The following is a 21873-nucleotide window of genomic DNA, read 5'->3' on the forward strand; positions in this document are numbered from 1 at the left end:
AATGTATATCTCTATTAGCGTATCTGAGAGTGAACTACAATGACAACAGGAGTATCTGGTTCATGATAAGCATTCTCACCACACAGCCAGCCACGTGCGCGGAACCCAATTTCAGAAGCTCTCGTAGCCGGGGGGCCAGCTCTCCGTTGCGCACAGCGTTGAGGTCGCTGAGGGAGAACAGGTGCAGGTCCTCAGTCAGGTGACCAGGGAGGCTGTCGAACTGGTCCAGCACGCTGTGGGGGCCAAACGCAGGGACACACGTCAGGGGAACTCATACCAACAATACCATCCATAGCTGGAATACTTTACCTGTTAGTGCAGACACACAGTCATTACATTTACATTTACATTTAAGTCATTTAGCAGACGCTCTTATCCAGAGCGACACAGGAATACTATTAGGAGACATGTCAATGGAATGGACCGTCTCATACCAACAATACCAGTTATTGCAGGACACACACACACAACTACTTTAATGACTTTTTCCATTGGCAAAATAAACAAACTTAGGGATGACATGCCAGCAACAAACGCTGACACGACACATCCAAGTATATCTGACCGAATTATGAAAGACAAGAATTGTACTTTTGAATTCTGTAAAGTCAGTGTGGAAGAGGTACATTTTTTTATTGTTGTCTATCAACAATGACAAGCCACCGGGATCTGACAATCTGGATGGAAAATTACTGAGGATAATAGAGGACGATATTTCCATTCCTATTTCCCATATCTTCAATTTAAGCCTACTAGAAAGTTTGTGCCCTCAGGCCTGGAGGGAAGCAAAAGTCATTCCTGTATCTAAGAATAGTAAAGCCCCCTTTACCGGCTCAAATATCCGACCAATCAGCCTGTTACCAACCCTTAGTTGGTAACAGTAACAATGCTATTTTACAGAAAAAAAGACAGACTTTCAGCTTATAGGGAAGGACATCCAACAAGCACAGCACTTACACAAATGACTGATGATTGGCTGAGAGAAATTGAGAGAAATGATTGGCTGAGAAATGAAAAGATCAAACGATAAAAAGATTGTGGGGTCTGTTTTGTTAGACATTATCGATTATAGTCTGCTGCTGGAAAAGTGTGTGTTATGGCTTTACACCTCCTGCTTTATTGTGGATAAAGAGTTACCTGTCTAACATAACAAAGAGTGTGTTCTTTAATGGAAGCCTCTCAAACATAATAATCCAGGTAGAATCAGGAATTCCACAGGGCAGCTGTCTATACCCCTTACTTTTAAAAAATTTGACTAACGATATGCCACTGACTGAGTAAAGCCAGTAGGGCTCTGTATGCGAATGACTAATTTACATTACATTTAACATTTACATTTAAGTCATTTAGCAGACGCTCTTATCCAGAGCGACTTACAAATTGGTGCTTTCACCTTATGACATCCAGTGGAACAGCCACTTTACAATAGTGCATCTAGGTCTTTTAGGGGGGGGGGGGGAGAAGGATTACTTTATCCTATCCTAGGTATTCCTTAAAGAGGTGGGGTTTCAGGTGTCTCCGGAAGGTGGTGATTGACTCCGCTGTCCTGGCGTCGTGAGGGAGTTTGTTCCACCATTGGGGGGCCAGAGCAGCGAACAGTTTTGACTGGGCTGAGCGGGAACTGTACTTCCTCAGTGGTAGGGAGGCGAGCAGGCCAGAGGTGGATGAACGCAGTGCCCTTGTTTGGGTGTAGGGCCTGATCAGAGCCTGGAGGTAGTGAGGTGCCGTTCCCCTCACAGCTCCGTAGGCAAGCACCATGGTCTTGTAGCGGATGCGAGCTTCAACTGGAAGCCAGTGGAGAGAGCGGAGGAGCGGGGTGACGTGAGAGAACTTGGGAAGGTTGAACACCAGACGGGCTGCGGCGTTCTGGATGAGTTGTAGGGGTTTAATGGCACAGGCAGGGAGCCCAGCCAACAGCGAGTTGCAGTAATCCAGACGGGAGATGACAAGTGCCTGGATTAGGACCTGCGCCGCTTTCTGTGTGAGGCAGGGTCGTACTCTGCGGATGTTGTAGAGCATGAACCTACAGGAACGGGCCACCGCCTTGATGTTATTTGAGAACGACAGGGTGTTGTCCAGGATCACGCCAAGGTTCTTAGCGCTCTGGGACGAGGACACAATGGAGTTGTCAACCGTGATGGCGAGATCATGGAACGGGCAGTCCTTCCCGGGAGGAAGAGCAGCTCCGTCTTGCCGAGGTTCAGCTTGAGGTGATGATCCGTCATCCACACTGATATGTCTGCCAGACATGCAGAGATGCGATTCGCCACCTGGTCGTCAGAAGGGGGAAAGGAGAAAATTAATTGTGCGTCGTCTGCATAGCAATGATAGGAGAGACCATGTGAGGTTATGACAGAGCCAAGTGACTTGGTGTATAGCGAGAATAGGAGAGGGCCTAGAACAGAGCCCTGGGGGACACCAGTGGTGAGAGCACGTGGTGAGGAGACGGATTCTCGCCACGCCACCTGGTAGGAGCGACCTGTCAGGTAGGACGCAATCCAGCGTGGGCCGCGCCGGAGATGCCCAACTCGGAGAGGGTGGAGAGGAGGATCTGATGGTTCACAGTATCGAAGGCAGCCGATAGGTCTAGAAGGATGAGAGCAGAGGAGAGAGAGTTAGCTTTAGCAGTGCGGAGCGCCTCCGTGATACAGAGAAGAGCAGTCTCAGTTGAATGACTAGTCTTGAAACCTGACTGATTTGGATCAAGAAGGTCATTCTGAGAGAGATAGCGGGAGAGCTGGCCAAGGACGGCACGTTCAAGAGTTTTGGAGAGAAAAGAAAGAAGGGATACTGGTCTGTAGTTGTTGACATCGGAGGGATCGAGTGTAGGTTTTTTCAGAAGGGGTGCAACTCTCGCTCTCTTGAAGACGGGAGGGACGTAGCCAGCGGTCAGGGATGAGTTGATGAGCGAGGTGAGGTAAGGGAGAAGGTCACCGGAGATGGTCTGGAGAAGAGAGGAGGGGACAGGGTCAAGCGGGCAGGTTGTTGGGCGGCCGGCCGTCACAAGACGCGAGATGTCATCTGGAGAGAGAGGGAGAACGAGGTCAGAGCACAGGGTAGGGCAGTGTGAGCAGAACCAGCGGTGTCGTTTGACTTAGCAAACGAGGATCGGATGTCGTCGACCTTCTTTTCAAAATGGTTGACGAAGTCATCTGCAGAGAGGGAGGAGGGGGGAGGGAGGAGGATTCAAGAGGGAGGAGAAGGTGGCAAAGAGCTTCCTAGGGTTAGAGGCAGATGCTTGGAATTTAGAGTGGTAGAAAGTGGCTTTAGCAGCAGAGAGAGAAGAGGAAAATGTAGAGAGGAGGGAGTGAAAGGATGTCAGGTCCGCAGGGAGGCGAGTTTTCCTCCATTTCCGCTCGGCTGCCCGGAGCCCTGTTCTGTGAGCTCGCAATGAGTCGTCGAGCCACGGAGCGGGAGGGGAGGACCGAGCCGGCCTGGAGGATAGGGGACATAGAGAGTCAAAGGATGCAGAAAGGGAGGAGAGGAGGGTTGAGGAGGCAGAATCAGGAGATAGGTTGGAGAAGGTTTGAGCAGAGGGAAGAGATGATAGGATGGAAGAGGAGAGAGTAGCGGGGGAGAGAGAGCGAAGGTTGGGACGGCGCGATACCATCCGAGTAGGGGCAGTGTGGGAAGTGTTGGATGAGAGCGAGAGGGAAAAGGATACAAGGTAGTGGTCGGAGACTTGGAGGAGTTGCAATGAGGTTAGTGGAGGAACAGCATCTAGTAAAGATGAGGTCGAGCGTATTGCCTGCCTTGTGAGTAGGGGGGAAGGTGAGAGGGTGAGGTCAAAAGAGGAGAGGAGTGGAAAGAAGGAGGCAGAGAGGAATGAGTCAAAGGTAGACGTGGGGAGGTTAAAGTCGCCCAGAACTGTGAGAGGTGAGCCGTCCTCAGGAAAGGAGCTTATCAAGGCATCAAGCTCATTGATGAACTCTCCGAGGGAACCTGGAGGGCGATAAATGATAAGGATGTTAAGCTTGAAAGGGCTGGTAACTGTGACAGCATGGAATTCAAAGGAGGCGATAGACAGATGGGTAAGGGGAGAAAGAGAGAATGACCACTTGGGAGAGATGAGGATCCCGGTGCCACCACCCCGCTGACCAGAAGCTCTCGGGTGTGCGAGAGCACGTGGGCGGACGAAGAGAGAGCAGTAGGAGTAGCGGTGTTATCTGTGGTGATCCACGTTTCCGTCAGAGCCACGAAGTCGAGGGACTGGAGGAGGCATAGGCTGAGATGAACTCTGACTTGTTGGCCGCAGATCGGCAGTTCCAGAGGCTACCGGAGACCTGGAACTCCACGTGGGTCGTGCGCGCTGGGACCACCAGATTAGGGTGGCTGCGGCCATGCGGTGTGGAGCGTTTGTATGGTCTGTGCAGAGAGGAGAGAACAGGGATAGACAGACACATAGTTGACAGGCTAGAGAAGAGGCTACGCTAATGCAGAGGAGATTGGAATGACAAGTGGACTACACGTCTCGAATGTTCAGAAAGTTAAGCTTACGTAGCAAGAATCTAATTGACTAAAATGATTAAAATGATAGAGTACTGCTGGGGTAGGCTAGCTGCGTTGTTGACACTACCCTAATCAAGTCGTACCGTTGAGTGTGAAGTTTCTACAATGCTGCTTATCGGGAGCTAGCTGGCTAGCTAGCAGTGTTGGTTACGTTACGTTGCGTTAGGAGAACGACAATAGCTGGCTAGCTAACCTAGAAAATCGCTCTAGACTACACAATTATCTTTGAAACAAAGACGGCTATGTAGCTAGCTATGTAGCTAGCTACGATCAAACAAATCACACCGTTGGGACTGTAATGAAATGAAATGAAAAAGTGATACTACCTGTGGAGCGACGCGGAATGCGACCGGAATGCGAAAGTTCTATTCAGTAGACGTTGGCTGGCTATTGGCTAGCTAGGAGTGTCTCCTACGTTAGGACGACAAAATAGCTGGCTAGCTAACCTCGGTGAATTAAGATAATCACTCTAAGACTACACACTCTAAACTACACAATTATCTTGGATGCGAAGACAGCAAAGACAACTATGTAGCTATCTAATACTACACTAATCAAGTCGTTCAGTTGAGTGTGATAGTTACTACAGTGCTACGGTAGCCGGTGAACGTATGCTAGCTGGCTAGCTGCTAGGCAGATAGGAGGGCGACGAAATACGATAATAACGCAATTATCACTCTAAGACTCCACACTCTAAGCTACACAATTATCTTGGATACGAAGACAGCAAAGACAACTATGTAGCTAGCTATGTAGCTAGCTAACACTACACTAATCAAGTCGTTCAGTTGAGTGTGATAGTTACTACAGTGCTACGGTAGCCGGTGAACGTATGCTAGCTGGCTAGCTGCTAGGCAGATAGGAGGGCGACGAAATACGATAATAACGCAATTATCACTCTAAGACTCCACACTCTAAGCTACACAATTATCTTGGATACGAAGACAGCAAAGACAACTATGTAGCTAGACTCGACACAAAGAAACAACTGCATGTAGCTAGCTAGGTGGCAAGGAATAAGTTAGCCCTAAAAGCTAACACTACACTAAATCAAGTCGTTCAGTTGAGTGTGATAGTTACTACAGTGCTACGGTAAAACTGTCATGATCAAAACGGTGATACAGTATGCTAGCTGTCAAAACATATTGATACTGCTAAGAGGTCAGATATTGGAGTAGTAGCTAAGAGGTCAAAACATATTGATAATAGTAGCTAAGAGGTCAAAACAATTATCACTCTAAGAGGTCAAAACATATTGATACTAAGCTAGGTCAAAACAATTATCTTGGAGTAGTAGCTAAGAGGTCAAAACATATTGATGCAAGTAGCTAAAGTCAAAACTATTGAGCTAAGACTCAAAACATATTGATATGCAGTTAGCTAAGAGGTCAAAACATATTGAAATCACTGCAAAACTTAACAAAGAGCTGCAGTTAGTTTTTGATACAGTAGTAGTGGTCAAAACATATTGGAATAAGTTAGCCCAAAAATATTTCTAAAACTAAAAGCATTGTAATTTGGAACAAAACATTCACTAAACCCTAAATCTCAACTAAATATATTTGTAATAAATAATGATGCAAATTAAGAGCAAAAAGTTGAGATGACTGAACTGCATATTGATACAGTAGTAGCTAAGAGGTCAAAACGATAGATTGTAAAACTGTCATGATCAAAACATATTGATACAGTAGTAGCTAAGAGGTCAAAACATATTGATACAGTAGTAGCTAAGAGGTCAAAACATATTGATGCAGTAGTAGCTAAGAGGTCAAAACATATTGATACAGTAGTAGCTAAGAGGTCAAAACATATTGATACAGTAGTAGCTAAGAGGTCAAAACATATTGATACAGTAGTAGCTAAGAGGTCAAAACATATTGATACAGTAGTAGCTAAGAGGTCAAAACATATTGATACAGTAGTAGCTAAGAGGTCAAAACATATTGATACAGTAGTAGCTAAGAGGTCAAAACATATTGATGCAGTAGTAGCTAAGAGGTCAAAACATATTGATCAGTAGTATAAGAGGTCAAAACATATTGATACAGTAAGCTAACACCAAATCATATTGATACAGTAGGTCCTAAGAGGTCAAAACATATTGATACAGTAGTAGCTAAGAGGTCAAAACAACATCATAGTAGCTAAGAGGTCAAAACATTGATCCTGACAGGCCCTAGTTTCAAAACATATTGATACAGTAGTTAACAACAGTCTGTCAATAATAAAGTGCTTCTTAACAACACCATCAACAAGGCAGGTCCTACAGGCCCTAGTTTCTACCTTCTTAACAACATCATCAACAAGGCAGGTCCTACAGGCCCTAGTTTCTACCTTCTTAACAACACCATCAACAAGGCAGGTCCTACAGGCCCTAGTTTCTACCTTCTTAACAACACCATCAACAAGGCAGGTCCTACAGGCCCTAGTTTCTACCTTCTTAACAACACCATCAACAAGGCAGGTCCTACAGGCCCTAGTTTCTACCTTCTTAACAACACCATCAACAAGGCAGGTCCTACAGGCCCTAGTTTCTACCTTCTTAACAACACCATCAACAAGGCAGGTCCTACAGGCCCTAGTTTCTACCTTCTTAACAACACCATCAACAAGGCAGGTCCTACAGGCCCTAGTTTCTACCTTCTTAACAACACCATCAACAAGGCAGGTCCTACAGGCCCTAGTTTCTACCTTCTTAACAACACCATCAACAAGGCAGGTCCTACAGGCCCTAGTTTCTACCTTCTTAACAACACCATCAACAAGGCAGGTCCTACAGGCCCTAGTTTCTACCTTCTTAACAACACCATCAACAAGGCAGGTCCTACAGGCCCTAGTTTCTACCTTCTTAACAACACCATCAACAAGGCAGGTCCTACAGGCCCTAGTTTCTACCTTCTTAACAACACCATCAACAAGGCAGGTCCTACAGGCCCTAGTTTCTACCTTCTTAACAACACCATCAACAAGGCAGGTCCTACAGGCCCTAGTTTCTACCTTCTTAACAACACCATCAACAAGGCAGGTCCTACAGGCCCTAGTTTCTACCTTCTTAACAACACCATCAACAAGGCAGGTCCTACAGGCCCTAGTTTCTACCTTCTTAACAACACCATCAACAAGGCAGGTCCTACAGGCCCTAGTTTCTACCTTCTTAACAACACCATCAACAAGGCAGGTCCTACAGGCCCTAGTTTTGTCGCACCTGGACTGCTGTTCAGTTGTGTGGTCAGGTGCCACAAAAAAGGCTCAGAACAGGGCAGCACGGCTGGCCCCTCAGAACAGGGCAGCACGGCTGGCCCCTCAGAACAGGGCAGCACGGCTGGCCCCTCAGAACAGGGCAGCACGGCTGGCCCCTCAGAACAGGGCAGCACGGCTGGCCCCTCAGAACAGGGCAGCACGGCTGGCCCTTGGATGTACACAGAGGGCTAATATTAATAATATGCATGTCATTCTCTCCTGGCTGAAAGTGGAGGAGAGATTGACTTCATCACTACCTTTATTCATGAGATGTATTAATGTTGAATGCACCGAGCTGTCTGTTTGAACTACTGGCACACTGCTAAGACACCCATGCATACCCCACAAGACATGCCACCAGTCTCGTCACAGTCCCCAAGTCCAGAACAGACTATGGGAGGCACACAGTACTACATAGAGCCATGACTACATGGAACTCTATTCCACATCAAGTAACCGAAGCAAGCAGTAAAATTAGATATAATTATATATTTTTTTAAAACACCTTATGGAACAGCGTGGACTGAAGCAACACAAACATTGGCCCAGACACACACATGATAACATACGCACTATGGATTTAGTACTGTAGATATGTGGTAGTGGTGGAGTAAGGGACTGGGGGCACACAGTGTGTTGTGAAATCTGTGAATGTATTGTAATGTTTTTAAAATGGTATAAACTGCCTTAATTTTGCTGGACCTCAGGAATGCTAATGGAGAGCCATAATAAATACAACACAACTTACTCTCTAGCTAGGCGGCAGGTCTTGAAGAGGTTTTTCATGTGGAATAGTTGGATCCTCAAAACCTGAAGAATATTAGGAAAATATACTTAGTTCACAGAATGCATTTCAAACTCATAACCATAACGCGTTTTCCTTCTAGTACAGGTGAGTTACAGTGAACTGAAGTAAAGTAACTAAACAAACCTAAAATAAGATAAGCATTAAACTAACCAGCATTAAACTAACCAGGCAAGTATAACAAAAATCAAGTGCTCTCACCCGGACAGTCTCCAGGGCTTTGGTTTTCTTGTAGAGGCCACTGTTGATGTCGTTTGGGTTGAACAGGGGGTCTCCTGATATCTTACCCAGCAGGTCCCGGGCAAAGTTGCTGACATAGTACTTGCTGAAGTCCCACTTCCTCAGCACACGGCCCGGCACCACCGCCTGGGCGTTCTCATGGCAACACTGGCAGAAGTAGCGGCCCAGGTACTCACAATAGCGCATTCGCTTGATGTAGTCTGTCCGGTGGGGGGGTTAAGAGTTTTAATGTGAGTGAGGCAGGGGGGGGGTTTGACACAAAATGGCCACCTTGGGATAGGGATAACATGGGTGGTTGTGCTATGGCAGCGGGCATCTTCAATGTGGTTTGTACCTGGGTCTATGCGAGTCCCGCAGCCTGCACACCGGTAGTTCTGCTTGGCCACAACGATCTTCCTCCTGATAGAGAGAAAAGGGGAGGAAGGAGGGTTAGTGAGAGACAGGCAGAAAGAAACAAAAAGACAGAACTAGAGACAAACTGACAGCGGCACAGCGAGAGCGACAGCGCGCGAGAGAGACAGCTCGCGAGAGAGACAGCGACACAGCGAGCGAGACACAGCGAGCGAGACAGCGACACAGCGAGCGAGACACAGCGAGCGAGACACAGCGAGCGAGACACAGCGAGCGAGAGAGAGAAACAATAAAAGGGGGAGGCAAACAAAGAATAGTGTGAAGTCAGCAACTAAGTTTGTGACCCGTGTGTGTGTGTTAAGGACTCACTTGGGCGCGGGGTGAATGTTGAAGATGATCTGGGGTCGCGGCGGGGCCCACTCCAGGTTCCCTCTCACTCGGATCCTCAGCTTGTAGATATCAGCATGCTCCCCGTCATCAGGAGAGATGGGCAGGGAGTCAGGGATGGGCAGGAGCTGAGTGTAGCAGGATACAGGTCAGTTTGTGTGAGTCTATGTGTGTGTGTGTGTGTGTATTTGTGTGTGTGTGTCTATTTGTGTGTGTGTGTCTATTTGTGTGTGTGTGTGTACCTTTTGTGGTGCGTCTTGTTCTGGGACCAGCCAGTCGAGCTCCGAGGCTGCAGGGAGCTGCATGCCCTCAAACTGCCTGAGCAGGCCCATGGCCACCGACTCAGCAGAGTTAGACTGGAGGAACGACGGAGAACTGAGAGAGAGAGAAAGATTGATAGTCGGAATAGAGAACAAGCATACACCAAACAGTTTCATTTGAACTAGCGCAAACAATAGCCTAATTTCAACTAGCGCAAACAATAGCCTAATTTCAACTAGCGCAAACAATAGCCTAATTTCAACTAGCGCAAACAATAGCCTAATTTCAACTAGCGCAAACATTAGCCTAATTTCAACTAGCGCAAACAATAGCCTAATTTCAACTAGCGCAAACAATAGCCTCATTTCAACTAGCGCAAACAATAGCCTCATTTCAACTAGCGCAAACAATAGCCTCATTTCAACTAGCGCAAACATTAGCCTAATTTCAACTAGCGCAAACATTAGCCTAATTTCAACTAGCGCAAACATTAGCCTAATTTCAACTAGCGCAAACATTAGCCTAATTTCAACTAGCGCAAACATTAGCCTAATTTCAACTACCGCAAACATTAGCCTAATTTCAACTACCGCAAACATTAGCCTAATTTCACCTAGCGCAAACATTAGCCTAATTTCACCTAGCGCAAACAATAGCCTAATTTCAACTAGCGCAAACAATAGCCTAATTTCAACTAGCGCAAACAATAAGTAAGCATCTGCCTCTGATTTCACAAGGTTGCAAGTTCGAATCCAGCAATAGAAAGACAAACATTTTGACGATATTATTCCACACAGCTACAAGGATGCACTTTCATGCTAGGTTTATGACCTCATATTGGAGCTGATCGAGACCCAAACTGATGTATAAAACAATCTTTCAATTATCTACAAGCACCATGAAACCTGTAACACAAGAAATTCATTTTGACTTGGTGAAAATCAGTTTTTAGGAGCTAACTTTTTCCATGTGGTTTCTTCCTTCACAAACTCCTAAATATTTGGTAAAATTATTCATTTTATGTACGGTTTCCTAGAAAACAAGGGTGGCTCAATTGACCCCTTTGGCTCAATGTACCCCACTCTCCCCTACCAGGAGTCGGCAACCTTTTTCATGTGAAGTGACAATTACAATTTCTACCAATCTACATGCCAGTTATGATTTTCATATGTGCATTACAACTAATTGTGCACGTAGATTATACACTTTTGGAAATCTTAGACCAAGACTTATCCTATCAGAGGGCAAGTTGGTGAGTGCTCTTTACCCTATTTACACAAGTGCATAGGGCAAAGGATAGAGAGGTCGATTTGGCATTAGGCCAACATCTTTGAGGCTAGAAGGGAGGAAGTAGTTCTTACATAGACTCCGATCTGAGGAAAGAGCGGCCACTGGATGTCACACCGCGCTTTATGTCTGCATCTGAGAGAGAGAAAGAGAAAGGAACCTCAACATAACAGCAGGACATATGCCCAGGCCGTGAGCAGAGCAACAGACCCCAACCCCCACTATTACACCTGCCCAAGCCCCATCCTGCGACCTAAGAGGTATGTATCAGATGCTCAACATGCTCTGCTCACACCTACTGTGATGGTCCGGGCCTAAACCACACAAAAACAACACTAGACACTATGGAACACAAAGCTATTACTATCTCATCCTGGAATATATACAAGGTCTGAGGTCATCTGTCTTGTGCCTAAAGAGCAGGAACCCAGACTTCATCAAAGAAACTGAAATTACAGACATTGTCATCCTACAAGAAACATGGTATAGAGGAGACGGACCCATTGGTTGCCCTCTAGGTTACAGAGAGCTGGTAGTCCCATCCACCACACTACCAGGTGTGAAACAGGGAAGAGACTCAGGGGGTATGCTAATTTTATATAAGGCAGACCTAACCCACTTTTAAATTAGTCAATACAGTAACATTTTACATCTGCCTAGACATGAATAAGGAAATTCTCAGAAAAATGTGAACAAACAAACACCATTGTAAATGCAACCTATATTTATGTTGAATTATTTTCCCTTTTCTACTATAACAATGTGCACATCATTACAACATTGTATACAGACAATTACATTTGACATGTCTTTATTCTTTTGGAACTTTTGTGAGTGTTAATGTTTACAGTGATTTTTATTTATTTATTTCACTTTTGTTTATTAATCTCTCTTCCTTGCTTTGGCAATGTAAACATATGTTTTTCCCTTGCCATTAAAGCCTCTTAAATTTTGAGAGAGAAACAGAGATAGATCGAGATTAGGCTCAGTGCTTTTAAAAAAAGCACAACTATCAAACTATCGCATCACCTGGTTCAAAAGAAAAGGCATCAAATTCAGACAACCACAAAAGAAAAATCACTACCTTTATATGCAAAAGGACTGATCGATCATTAACCCGTTAGTTCGCTGCGAATTCTGACATATTCAACAAGTGTCCTTTGTCTTATGAAAGCCTACCACGCAGCAGTATGTCTCACCAATGCTGGAATTATTATCTTATATTATCTTATCATTTATTGATAGCTACGCCCTTATAGAACACCGCAAATGCGATTAGGTGGAAGCCATTTTGTTTTATAGTCCATTCTAAGGCTCTTAACTCTAGTCTTGCACGTGTCATATCTGATGTTTATTTTAAAGGAGATATATGTAATATAGTTGCATTGTCATTTCAGTAAATGTCAATAGATTTAGAGTAATAGTGGAATCATAGTGTTTCACAATATTTCTCCGCCCCACACAAAATAAATAAATTAAATGGGCTCACACAAAACATACTTTAGGTAATGAAGCAGATTATGTTGTTCCTTTCACGGGTCACATTATTTTACATGATGAAGTTTACCGTAGTTCCCCAGTTGAGACAGTCACGTGTTTGTTTGTATAGAGCACAACGGGAGAAAGCAGGAGCAGGTGAATCCAGCAGTGTATTTGGTTAATGAACTGGGATAGAGCCCAACCCTACCCTCCCAACCCATAGCTCCCTGGCCTCCTTAGCCCCGCCCCGCCCCCACCAGACCAGATACCTGAGAAGAGGGAGGCGTGCGACAGGGAGACACTCTTAGACACCGCCATCAGGGACTGGCCCTCACAGCCATCTGAGAGAAATAGATTACACTCAGCAACCAGCCCCACATATATACTACTACTACACACCACCACATGTATACTATATAGTACTACATACCACTACATATATACTATATAGTACTACACACCACCATATATACTATATATATATTACTACTCACCAACACAAACAGTTGAAGTCGGAAGTTTACATACAACTTAGCCAAATACATTTAAAAACTCAGTTTCACAATTCCTGACATTTAATCCTAGTAAAAAGTATCTGTCTTAGGTAAGTTAGGATCACCACTTTATTTTAAGAATGTGAAATGTCAGAATAATAGTAGAGAATTATTAATTTCGGCTTTTATTTCTTTCATCACATTCACAGTGGATCAGAAGTTTACATACATTCAATTAGTATTTGGTAGTATTGCCTTTAAAATTGTTTAACTTGGGTCAAACGTGTCAGGTAGCCTTCCACAAACTTGGGTGAAATTTTGCCCATTCCTCCTGACAGAGCTGGTGTAACTGAGTCAGGTCTGTAGGCCTCCTTGCTCGCTCACACACACTTTTTCAGTTCTGCCCACAAATGTTCTATAGGATTGAGGTCAGGTCTTTGCGATAGCCACTCTAATACCTTGACTTATTATCCTTAAGCCATTTTTCCACAACTTTGGAAATATGCTTGGAGTCATTGTCCATTTGGAAGACCCATTTGCGACCAAGCTTTAACTCCGACTGATGTCTTGAGATGTTGCTTCAATATATCCACATAATTTCCCCCCCTCATGATGCCATCTATTTTGTGAAGCGCACCAGCAGCAAAGCACCACCACAACATGATGTTGCCACCCCCGGGCTTCACGTTTGGGATGGTGTTCTTCGGCTTGCAAGCCTCCCCCTTTTACTTCCAAACATAACGATGGTCATTATGGCCAAACAGTTCTATTTTTGTTTCATCAGACCAGAGGACATTTCTCAAAAAAGTACAATCTTTGGCCCCATGTGCAGTAGTAGTCTTGCCTTTTTTGGAGGTGGCTTCTTCCTTGCTGAGCGGCCTTTCAGCTTATGTCGATATTGGACTCCTTTTACTGTGGCTATAGATACTTTGTCACCGTTTCCTCCAGCATCTTCACAAGGTCCTTTGATGTTGTTCTGGGATTGATTTGCACTTTTCGCACCAAAGTGCATTCATCTCTAGGAGACAGAACGCGTCTCCTTCCTGAGCGGTGTCACGGCTGTGTGATCCCATGGCGTTTATACTTGCGCACTATTGTTTGTACAGACGAATGTGGTACCTTCTAGCGTATGGAAATTGCTCCCAAGGATGAACCAGACTTGTGGAGGTCTACAATTGTTTTTCTGAGGTCTTGGCTGATTTCTTTTGATTTTCTCATGATGTCAAGCAAAGAGGCACTAAGTTTGAAGGTAGGCCTTGAACATCCACAGGTACACCTTCCGATTGACTCAAATGATGTCAATTAGTCTATTAGAAGCTTCTAAAGCCATGACATCATTTTCTGGAATTTTCCAAGCTGTTTAAAGGCACAGTCAACTTAGTGCATGTAAACTTCTGACCCACTGGAATTGTGATACAGATATATGTGAAATAATCTGTCTGCAAACCATTTTGGGAAAAATTACTTGTCAAAACTATAGTTTGTTAACAAGAAATTTGTGGAGTGGTTGAAAAACGAGTTTTAATGACTCCAACCTAAGTGTATGTAAACTTCCGACTTCAACTGTATATACTATACACTACTACACACCACCACACACAAACATACACACCACCACCACGAAAATACTACTACACACCACCACCACGAAAATACTACTACACACCCACACACACACACACACACACACACACACACCACCACGAAAATACTACTACACACCACCAGCCCCACAACGCCACATATACACAAACCGTTCAAGTTTGGGGTCACTTAGAAATGTCCTTGTTTTGAAAAGAAAAGCCTGTGTAGATATTACATTTAAAAAATTTAAAAAAAACAGTTTCCAGCTACAATAGTCATTTACAACATTAACAATGTCTACACTGTATTTCTGATCAATTTGATGTTATTTTAATGGACTTTTATTAGTTTTTTTTTGCTTTTCTTTCAAAAACAAGGAAATTTCAAAGTGACCCAAACTTTTGAAAGAGTGCGTGTATACACTAGCACACACCACTACCTATATACTACCTCACACCCCCACACATAACCTTTAACCTACTACATACCCACACATATATACTACATCCTATACACTACCCACAAAGCAGTACTTTGTGTACCCCTCACACAGATGAAGGACATGGGAACACACATTAAAGCCCACCCAACCATGCCGATAGTCAGCAATGTTAGGTAAAACGTGTATTCAAATGTTAGCCCACAAACCCTGTTTGTTAACACTGGTACAGTATCTTAGAAGCTGGATCCACAGAAAACATAACACATCCTCTAATCTTTTTCATTCAAATAAGTCTGTGCGTGTAGGTTAAAAACACCCACCCCTTTTCGTGAAGCCACAGTTATGACTACCAGCCTGTGCCTATTAACCTTACATGAACCTGTCTTCGTATGCTCTTATCATAGATAATAAAAGATTTATAACTTTTACAAAACACACACCAATCTATCTTTCCCTAACAGTCCAGAGAGCAATGTTAATGACTGCCAGTAAAAATGGGAGACGTTTTCCGGCCTTGGTGGGTGAATATGATGGGACACCTGCCGATGAGGTGGTGAATGATATGGAACATGACGTGCATTTAATGTCTCCCCTCCCTCGCTCTACCTTTCAGCTCGCACTCCTCCACCTCCTCGGCCGAGCCAGAGTTGGACAGGTGAAAGGAATCCTGGGAGCTCCTGCGGGAGCATCCACTGTCTGTTGAATGGAACACTAAAAGAGGGGGGGGGGGGAGAGAGAGAGAGAGACAGATGGTTAAAATGAATACCAGCAAAATGACAACATGGGGACTAAGCCCAAAACGGAGGAGTTGTATGGGTGCCAGAAGATGTGAGCGAAGTTGAGCGGTTGGAAATCCCGGTGCTGACACACAGCTCCAACCGCTCCGCTAAAAACCGCTCCGTGCTCACAGAGGAGAAATCCCGGTGCTGACACACAGCTCCAACCGCTCCGCTAAAAACCATTCCATGCTCATTTAGGAGAAAAAACAACTGCTGCTCCAAATTTGCTCCATTCACTAAAAAACAAAAAAAACAATTTAACCAACACCCATCTATTTTTGTGACTACCTGAACCTACCATTTCATTTTTAAGTATTGAAACTAAACGATATGGATTTGAATGAAAAGTATTTGAAGGAGGAACGAAAATGAATTTCAGCTATATTATTTCAAAGATTACAAGGCTATAGCCTAGAAAGAAATACATTGTGAAGCATTTGCGAGCGCCACACAATAGGCTGTTAGGGACATAAAGCACTCAGCATTTACATTTACATTTAAGTCATTTAGCAGACGCTCTTATCCAGAGCGACTTACAACATTTCATTGTATTAAATCATTATAGTCTATACATTTTGAGTACAGCATTTGGAAAGTACTCAGACCCCTTGACTTCTTCCACATTTTGTTACGTTTCAGCCTTATTCGAAAACAGATTCAATTATTTTTTCCCCTCATCAATTTACATACAATAGCGCATTATGACAAAGCAAAAACAGATTTGACTTTATTTTTTGATGTGCATTTGACAGCGATGACAGCCTCGAGTCTTCTTGGGTATGAGGCTACAGGCTTGGTACACCTGTATTTGGAGAGTTTCTCCCATTCTTATCTGCAGAGCCTCTCAAACTCGGTCAGGTTGGAGGGGGAGCATTGCTGCACAGCCATTTTCCAAGTCCCTCCAGAGATATTTGATCAGGTTCAAGTCTGGGTTCTGGCTGGGCCACTCAAGGACATTCAGAGACTTGTCCCGAAGCCACTCTTGTGTTGTCTTGGCTGTGTGCTTAGGGTCATTGTCCTGTTAGAAGGTGAACCATCACCCCAGTCTGAGGTTCTGAGCAGGTTTTCTTCAAGGATCTCGGTTCTTTGCGCCGTTCATCTTTCCCTCGATCCTGACTCGTCTCCCAGTCCATGCCGCTGAAAAACATCCCCGCATCATGATGCTGCCACCACCATGCTTCATCGTAGGGATGGCGCTTGGCATTCAGGCCAACATTTTAGTTTCATCAGACCAGAGAATCATGTTTCTCATGGCCTGAGAGTCCTTTGGGTTCCTTTTGGCAAGTCCAAGTGGGCTGTCATGCCTTTTTACCGAGGAGTAGCTTCTGTCTGGTCACTACCATAAAGGCCTGATTGGTGGAGCGCTGCAGAGATGGTTGTCCTTCTGGAAGGTTCCCTCATCTCCATAGAGGAACTCTGCCAGAGTGACCATCAGGTTTTGGTCACCTCCCTGACCAAGGCACTTCTCCCCTGATTGCGCAGTTTGGCGGGGTGGCCAGGTCTAGGATGACTCTTGGTGGTTCCAAACTTCATCCATTTAAGAATGATGGAGGCCACTGTGTTCTTGGGGATCTTCAATGCTGCAGAAATGTTTTGGTACCCTTCCCCAGATCTGGGCTTCGACACAATCCTGTCTCAGAGCTCTACGGACAATTCCTTCGACCTCATGGCTTGGTTTTTTGCTCTGACATGCACTGTCAACTGTCGGAACTTCGTGTGTGTGCCATTACAAATAATATCCAAATCAGTTTAACTTACCACAGGTGGACTAAAATCAAGTTGTAGAAACATCAAGGATGATCAAGTGAAACAGGATGCACGGAGTCTCATAGCAAAGGGTCTAAATATTTATGCAAATAAGGTAGGTTATTTATTTTTTATACATTTGCAAAAATGTATTTGTAATTATGGGGTATTGTGTGTGTAGATTGATGAGGACAAAAATGGTATTTCATTCATTTTAGAATAAGGCTGTAACAAAATGTGGGAAAAGTCAAGAGGTCTGAATACTTTCTGAATGCATTGTAGGCTGTGACTTAGAAATACAAATTACATTGTTTTACAAGTAGGCCTAAAGGTTTTTAGGCAAAATAACCCAATCAAAATGGAAAGCTCCTTGAACTTGGTAATATGCCATGCCTAATGGGCCAAAATCAATTATGGCCTATTGTATAGACAATATAACAAAAATGAGCCATGACCAGCCTTTCACTGGTACTTACTCACATCAGCTATGGAGAGCGTGATCACACAGTCGTGCAGAACAGCTGGTGCCCTCATCCATGCTTCAGAGTCGCTTGCCTCGAAGCGAACATAAAAGGCATTTAGCTCGTCTGGTACGCTCGCGTCACTGGGTAGCTCACGGCTGGGTTTCCCCTTTGTAGTCAGTAACCGTTTTCATGCCCTGCCACATGCGACGAGCGTCGCAACCGGTGTAGTAGGATTCAGTCTCAGTCATGTATTGATGCTTTGCCTGTTTGATGGTTTGTCTGAGGGCATAGCATGATTTCTTATAAGCGTTGGGATTAGTGTCCCACTCCTTGAAAGCTGCAGCTCTAGCCTTTAGCTAGGTGCGGATGATGCGGGTAATCCATGGCTTCAGGTTGGGCGTATGGTCACTGTGGGGAAGACATCGTCAATGCACTTATTGATGAAGCCAGTGACTGATGTGGTGTACTCCTCAATGTCATTGGATTAATCCCGGAACATATTCCAATCTGTGCTAGCAAAACAGTCCTGTAGCGTAGCATCCGCATCATCTGACCGCTTCTATATTGAGTGAGTCACTGGTACTTCCTGCTTTCGTTTTCGCTTGTAAGCAGGAAATAGGAGGATAGAATTACGGTCAGATTTGCCAATCGGAGGGCGAGGGAGAGCTTTGTACGAGTCTCTGTGTGTGGAGCAAAGGTGGTCTAGAGTTTTTCTTCTCCTCTTGTTGCACATTTGATATGCTGGTAGAAAAGAGGTAAAACAGATTTAAGTTTGCCTGCATTAAAGTCCCCGGCCACTAGGAGTGCCACTTCTGGATGAGCATTTTCTTGTTTGCTTATGGCCTTATACAGCTGGTTGAGTGCGGTCTTCGTGCCAACATTGGTTTGCGGTGGTAAATATAAGGCTGTATTTTTTTTTAAACCTTTGTTTAACTAGGCAAGTCAGTTAAGAACAAATTCTTATTTACAATGACGGCCTACCCCGGCCAACGCTGGGCCAATTGTGCGCCGCTCTATGGGACCCAATCACGGCCGCGTGTGAAACCGCCTCGATTCGAACCAGGGACTGTAGTGACGCCACTTGCACTGAAATACAGTGTCTTAAGACCGCACAATTGGCCCAGCGCCGTACGGGATTGTCCGGTGTAGGCCATCATTGTAAACAAGAATTTGTTTTTAAGTGACTTGCCTAGTTAAATAAAGGTTAAATAAAATACAAAAAGAGGATGTCTTCCTCAATTGACCCTCCATAAACGTAACGGACATACCAGGAGCTGTGCCAGGCCCGCCACATCTGTTGACTCATCCAGCTGTAACACATAAAATTCACTGGCTTGTATGCTGTAATTGTTTCAAAATATCTCCTGCCATGTCACTGACGCGTCGTGAAACAGTGTTGTTTGACGAAGGCATTCCCCGAGCCATCTAAGCGGCAGCAGGAAAACTTAAGTCCTCCACAATAGTATGGGGCTTGCCTGTCAGAGCCACCATGTAGCTCACCATATAAGGCGCTTCTAGCCCCTTCATATTAATGGCATCTGTTGCTTTTACACGTCTTACTACTCGAAAGTCATCTTATTTATCGGTCAAAAAACTCCTGTGGCTTATTTTTCAAATTGGCATGTTTCATTTCTAAATGTCTGCGCAAACAGTGAAGGTTTCCTGCGAGAGAGTAACGTTAACGTGATTGGATGTTCATTATTTGACTAGGCTACCTGTATTTGACATTGTGTTGTTATTTTGCTGAACGCTAGATGGTTTCATTTTACTTTTGGCAGTGAAACAAGGTTACTCAGGCGAGAGAAAAAAAACATGACCCAAATGTGTAACCTCGTTGGAAAATCTAAATGGACTGTTTGAAAATGTGAATCACATTTGCGCATAACCCTCGACGGCATACCCACATACCCCGGTTTGTGAATAGCCGTCGTAGTGAAAGGCTCAACAGTAGTGAGAGGTAGTGAGAGGCTCGACAGTAGTGAGAGGTAGAGAGAGGCTCGACGGTAGAGAGAGGCAGTGAGAGGCTCGACGGTAGTGAGAGGTAGAGAGAGGCTCGACGGTAGTGAGAGGTAGAGAGAGTGAGGTAGAGAGAGGCTCGACGGTAGTGAGAGGTAGAGAGAGGCTCGACGGTAGTGAGAGGTAGAGAGAGGCTCGACGGTAGAGAGAGGCTCGACGGTAGTGAGAGGTAGAGAGAGGCTCGACGGTAGTGAGAGGTAGAGAGAGGCTCGACGGTAGTGAGAGGCTGAGACGGTAGTGAGAGGCTCGACGGTAGTGAGAGGTAGAGAGAGGCTCGACGGTAGTGAGAGGTAGAGAGAGGCTCGACGGTAGTGAGAGGTAGAGAGAGTGAGAGGTAGAGAGAGGCTCGGTAGTGAGAGGTAGTGAGAGGTAGAGAGAGGCTCGACGGTAGTGAGAGGTAGAGAGAGGCTCGACGGTAGTGAGAGGTAGAGAGAGGCTCGACGGTAGTGAGAGGTAGAGAGAGGCTCGACGGTAGTGAGAGGTAGAGAGAGGCTCGACGGTAGTGAGAGGTAGAGAGGCTCGACGGTAGTGAGACTCGACGGTAGTGAGAGGCTCGACGGTAGTGAGAGGCAGTGAGAGTAGTGAGAGGCTCGACGGTAGTGAGAGGCAGTGAGAGGCTCGATGGTAGTGAGAGGCAGTGAGAGTAGTGAGAGGCTCGACGGTAGTGAGGCTCGACGGTAGTGAGAGGCAGTGAGAGGCAGTGAGAGGCTCGACGGTAGTGAGAGGCAGTGAGAGGCAGTGAGAGAGGCTCGACGGTAGTGAGAGGCAGTGAGAGGCAGTGAGAGGCTCGACGGTAGTGAGAGGCAGTGAGAGGCTCGACGGTAGTGAGAGGTAGAGAGAGGCTCGACGGTAGTGAGAGGTAGAGAGAGGCTCGACGGTAGTGAGAGGTAGAGAGAGGCTCGACGGTAGTGAGAGGTAGAGAGAGGCTCGACGGTAGTGAGAGAGGCTCGACGGTAGTGAGAGAGGCTGAGAGGCTCGGTAGTGAGAGCAGTGAGAGCAGAGAGGCTCGACGGTAGTGAGAGGTAGAGAGAGGCTCGACGGTAGTGAGAGGTAGAGAGAGGCTCGACGGTAGTGAGAGGTAGAGAGGCTCGACGGTAGTGAGAGGTAGAGAGGCTCGACGGCAGTGGGAGGCTCGACGGTAGTGAGAGGCTCGATGGTAGTGAGAGATAGTGAGAGGCTCGATGGTAGTGAGAGATAGTGAGAGGCTCGATGGTAGTGAGAGATAGTGAGAGGCTCGATGGTAGTGAGAGATAGTGAGAGGCTCGATGGTAGTGAGAGATAGTGAGAGGCTCGATGGTAGTGAGAGATAGTGAGAGGCTCGATAGTAGTGAGAGGCAGTGAGAGGCTCGATAGTAGTGAGAGGCAGTGAGAGGCTCGCTCGATAGTAGTGAGAGGTAGAGAGAGGCTCGACGGTAGTGAGAGGTAGAGAGAGGCTCGACGGTAGTGAGAGGCAGTGAGAGGCTCGACGGTAGTGAGAGATAGTGAGAGGCTCGATGGTAGTGAGAGGCAGTGAGAGGCTCGATGGTAGTGAGAGGCTCGATGGTAGTGAGAGGTAGAGAGAGGCTCGACGGTAGTGAGAGGTAGAGAGAGGCTCGACGGTAGTGAGAGGCAGTGAGAGGCTCGACGGTAGTGAGAGGCTCGATGGTAGTGAGAGGCAGTGAGAGGCTCGATGGTAGTGAGAGGCTCGATGGTAGTGAGAGGCAGTGAGAGGCTCGATGGTAGTGAGAGGCAGTGAGAGGCTCGATGGTAGTGAGAGGCAGTGAGAGGCTCGATGGTAGTGAGAGGC

The 21873-nt window shown here is 45.6% G+C and overlaps 1 protein-coding gene across 3 annotated transcripts in view; it reads right to left on the bottom strand.

The window, feature by feature from the left end:
• The window catches only part of LOC115116877 (run domain Beclin-1-interacting and cysteine-rich domain-containing protein-like), a 65845-nt gene that overhangs the window by 4384 nt on the left and 39588 nt on the right, over positions 1-21873 (bottom strand). For 2 of the 3 annotated variants that reach the window (XM_065009525.1, XM_065009526.1), the window contains 9 exons: positions 15689-15793; positions 12832-12903; positions 11158-11218; positions 9778-9910; positions 9518-9663; positions 9132-9196; positions 8759-8997; positions 8501-8562; positions 80-233 (listed from right to left, as the gene is read on the bottom strand). In XM_065009525.1, coding sequence (XP_064865597.1) covers positions 80-233; positions 8501-8562; positions 8759-8997; positions 9132-9196; positions 9518-9663; positions 9778-9910; positions 11158-11218; positions 12832-12903; positions 15689-15793 — 1037 coding nt within the window. The remainder of the gene's footprint in view (positions 1-79; positions 234-8500; positions 8563-8758; positions 8998-9131; positions 9197-9517; positions 9664-9777; positions 9911-11157; positions 11219-12831; positions 12904-15688; positions 15794-21873) is intronic. The other variant, XM_065009527.1, reaches the window with a different exon arrangement.

This window comes from Oncorhynchus nerka, linkage group LG25, assembly GCF_034236695.1.
Source record: "Oncorhynchus nerka isolate Pitt River linkage group LG25, Oner_Uvic_2.0, whole genome shotgun sequence".
In the NCBI taxonomy this organism is placed as follows: domain Eukaryota; kingdom Metazoa; phylum Chordata; class Actinopteri; order Salmoniformes; family Salmonidae; genus Oncorhynchus; species Oncorhynchus nerka.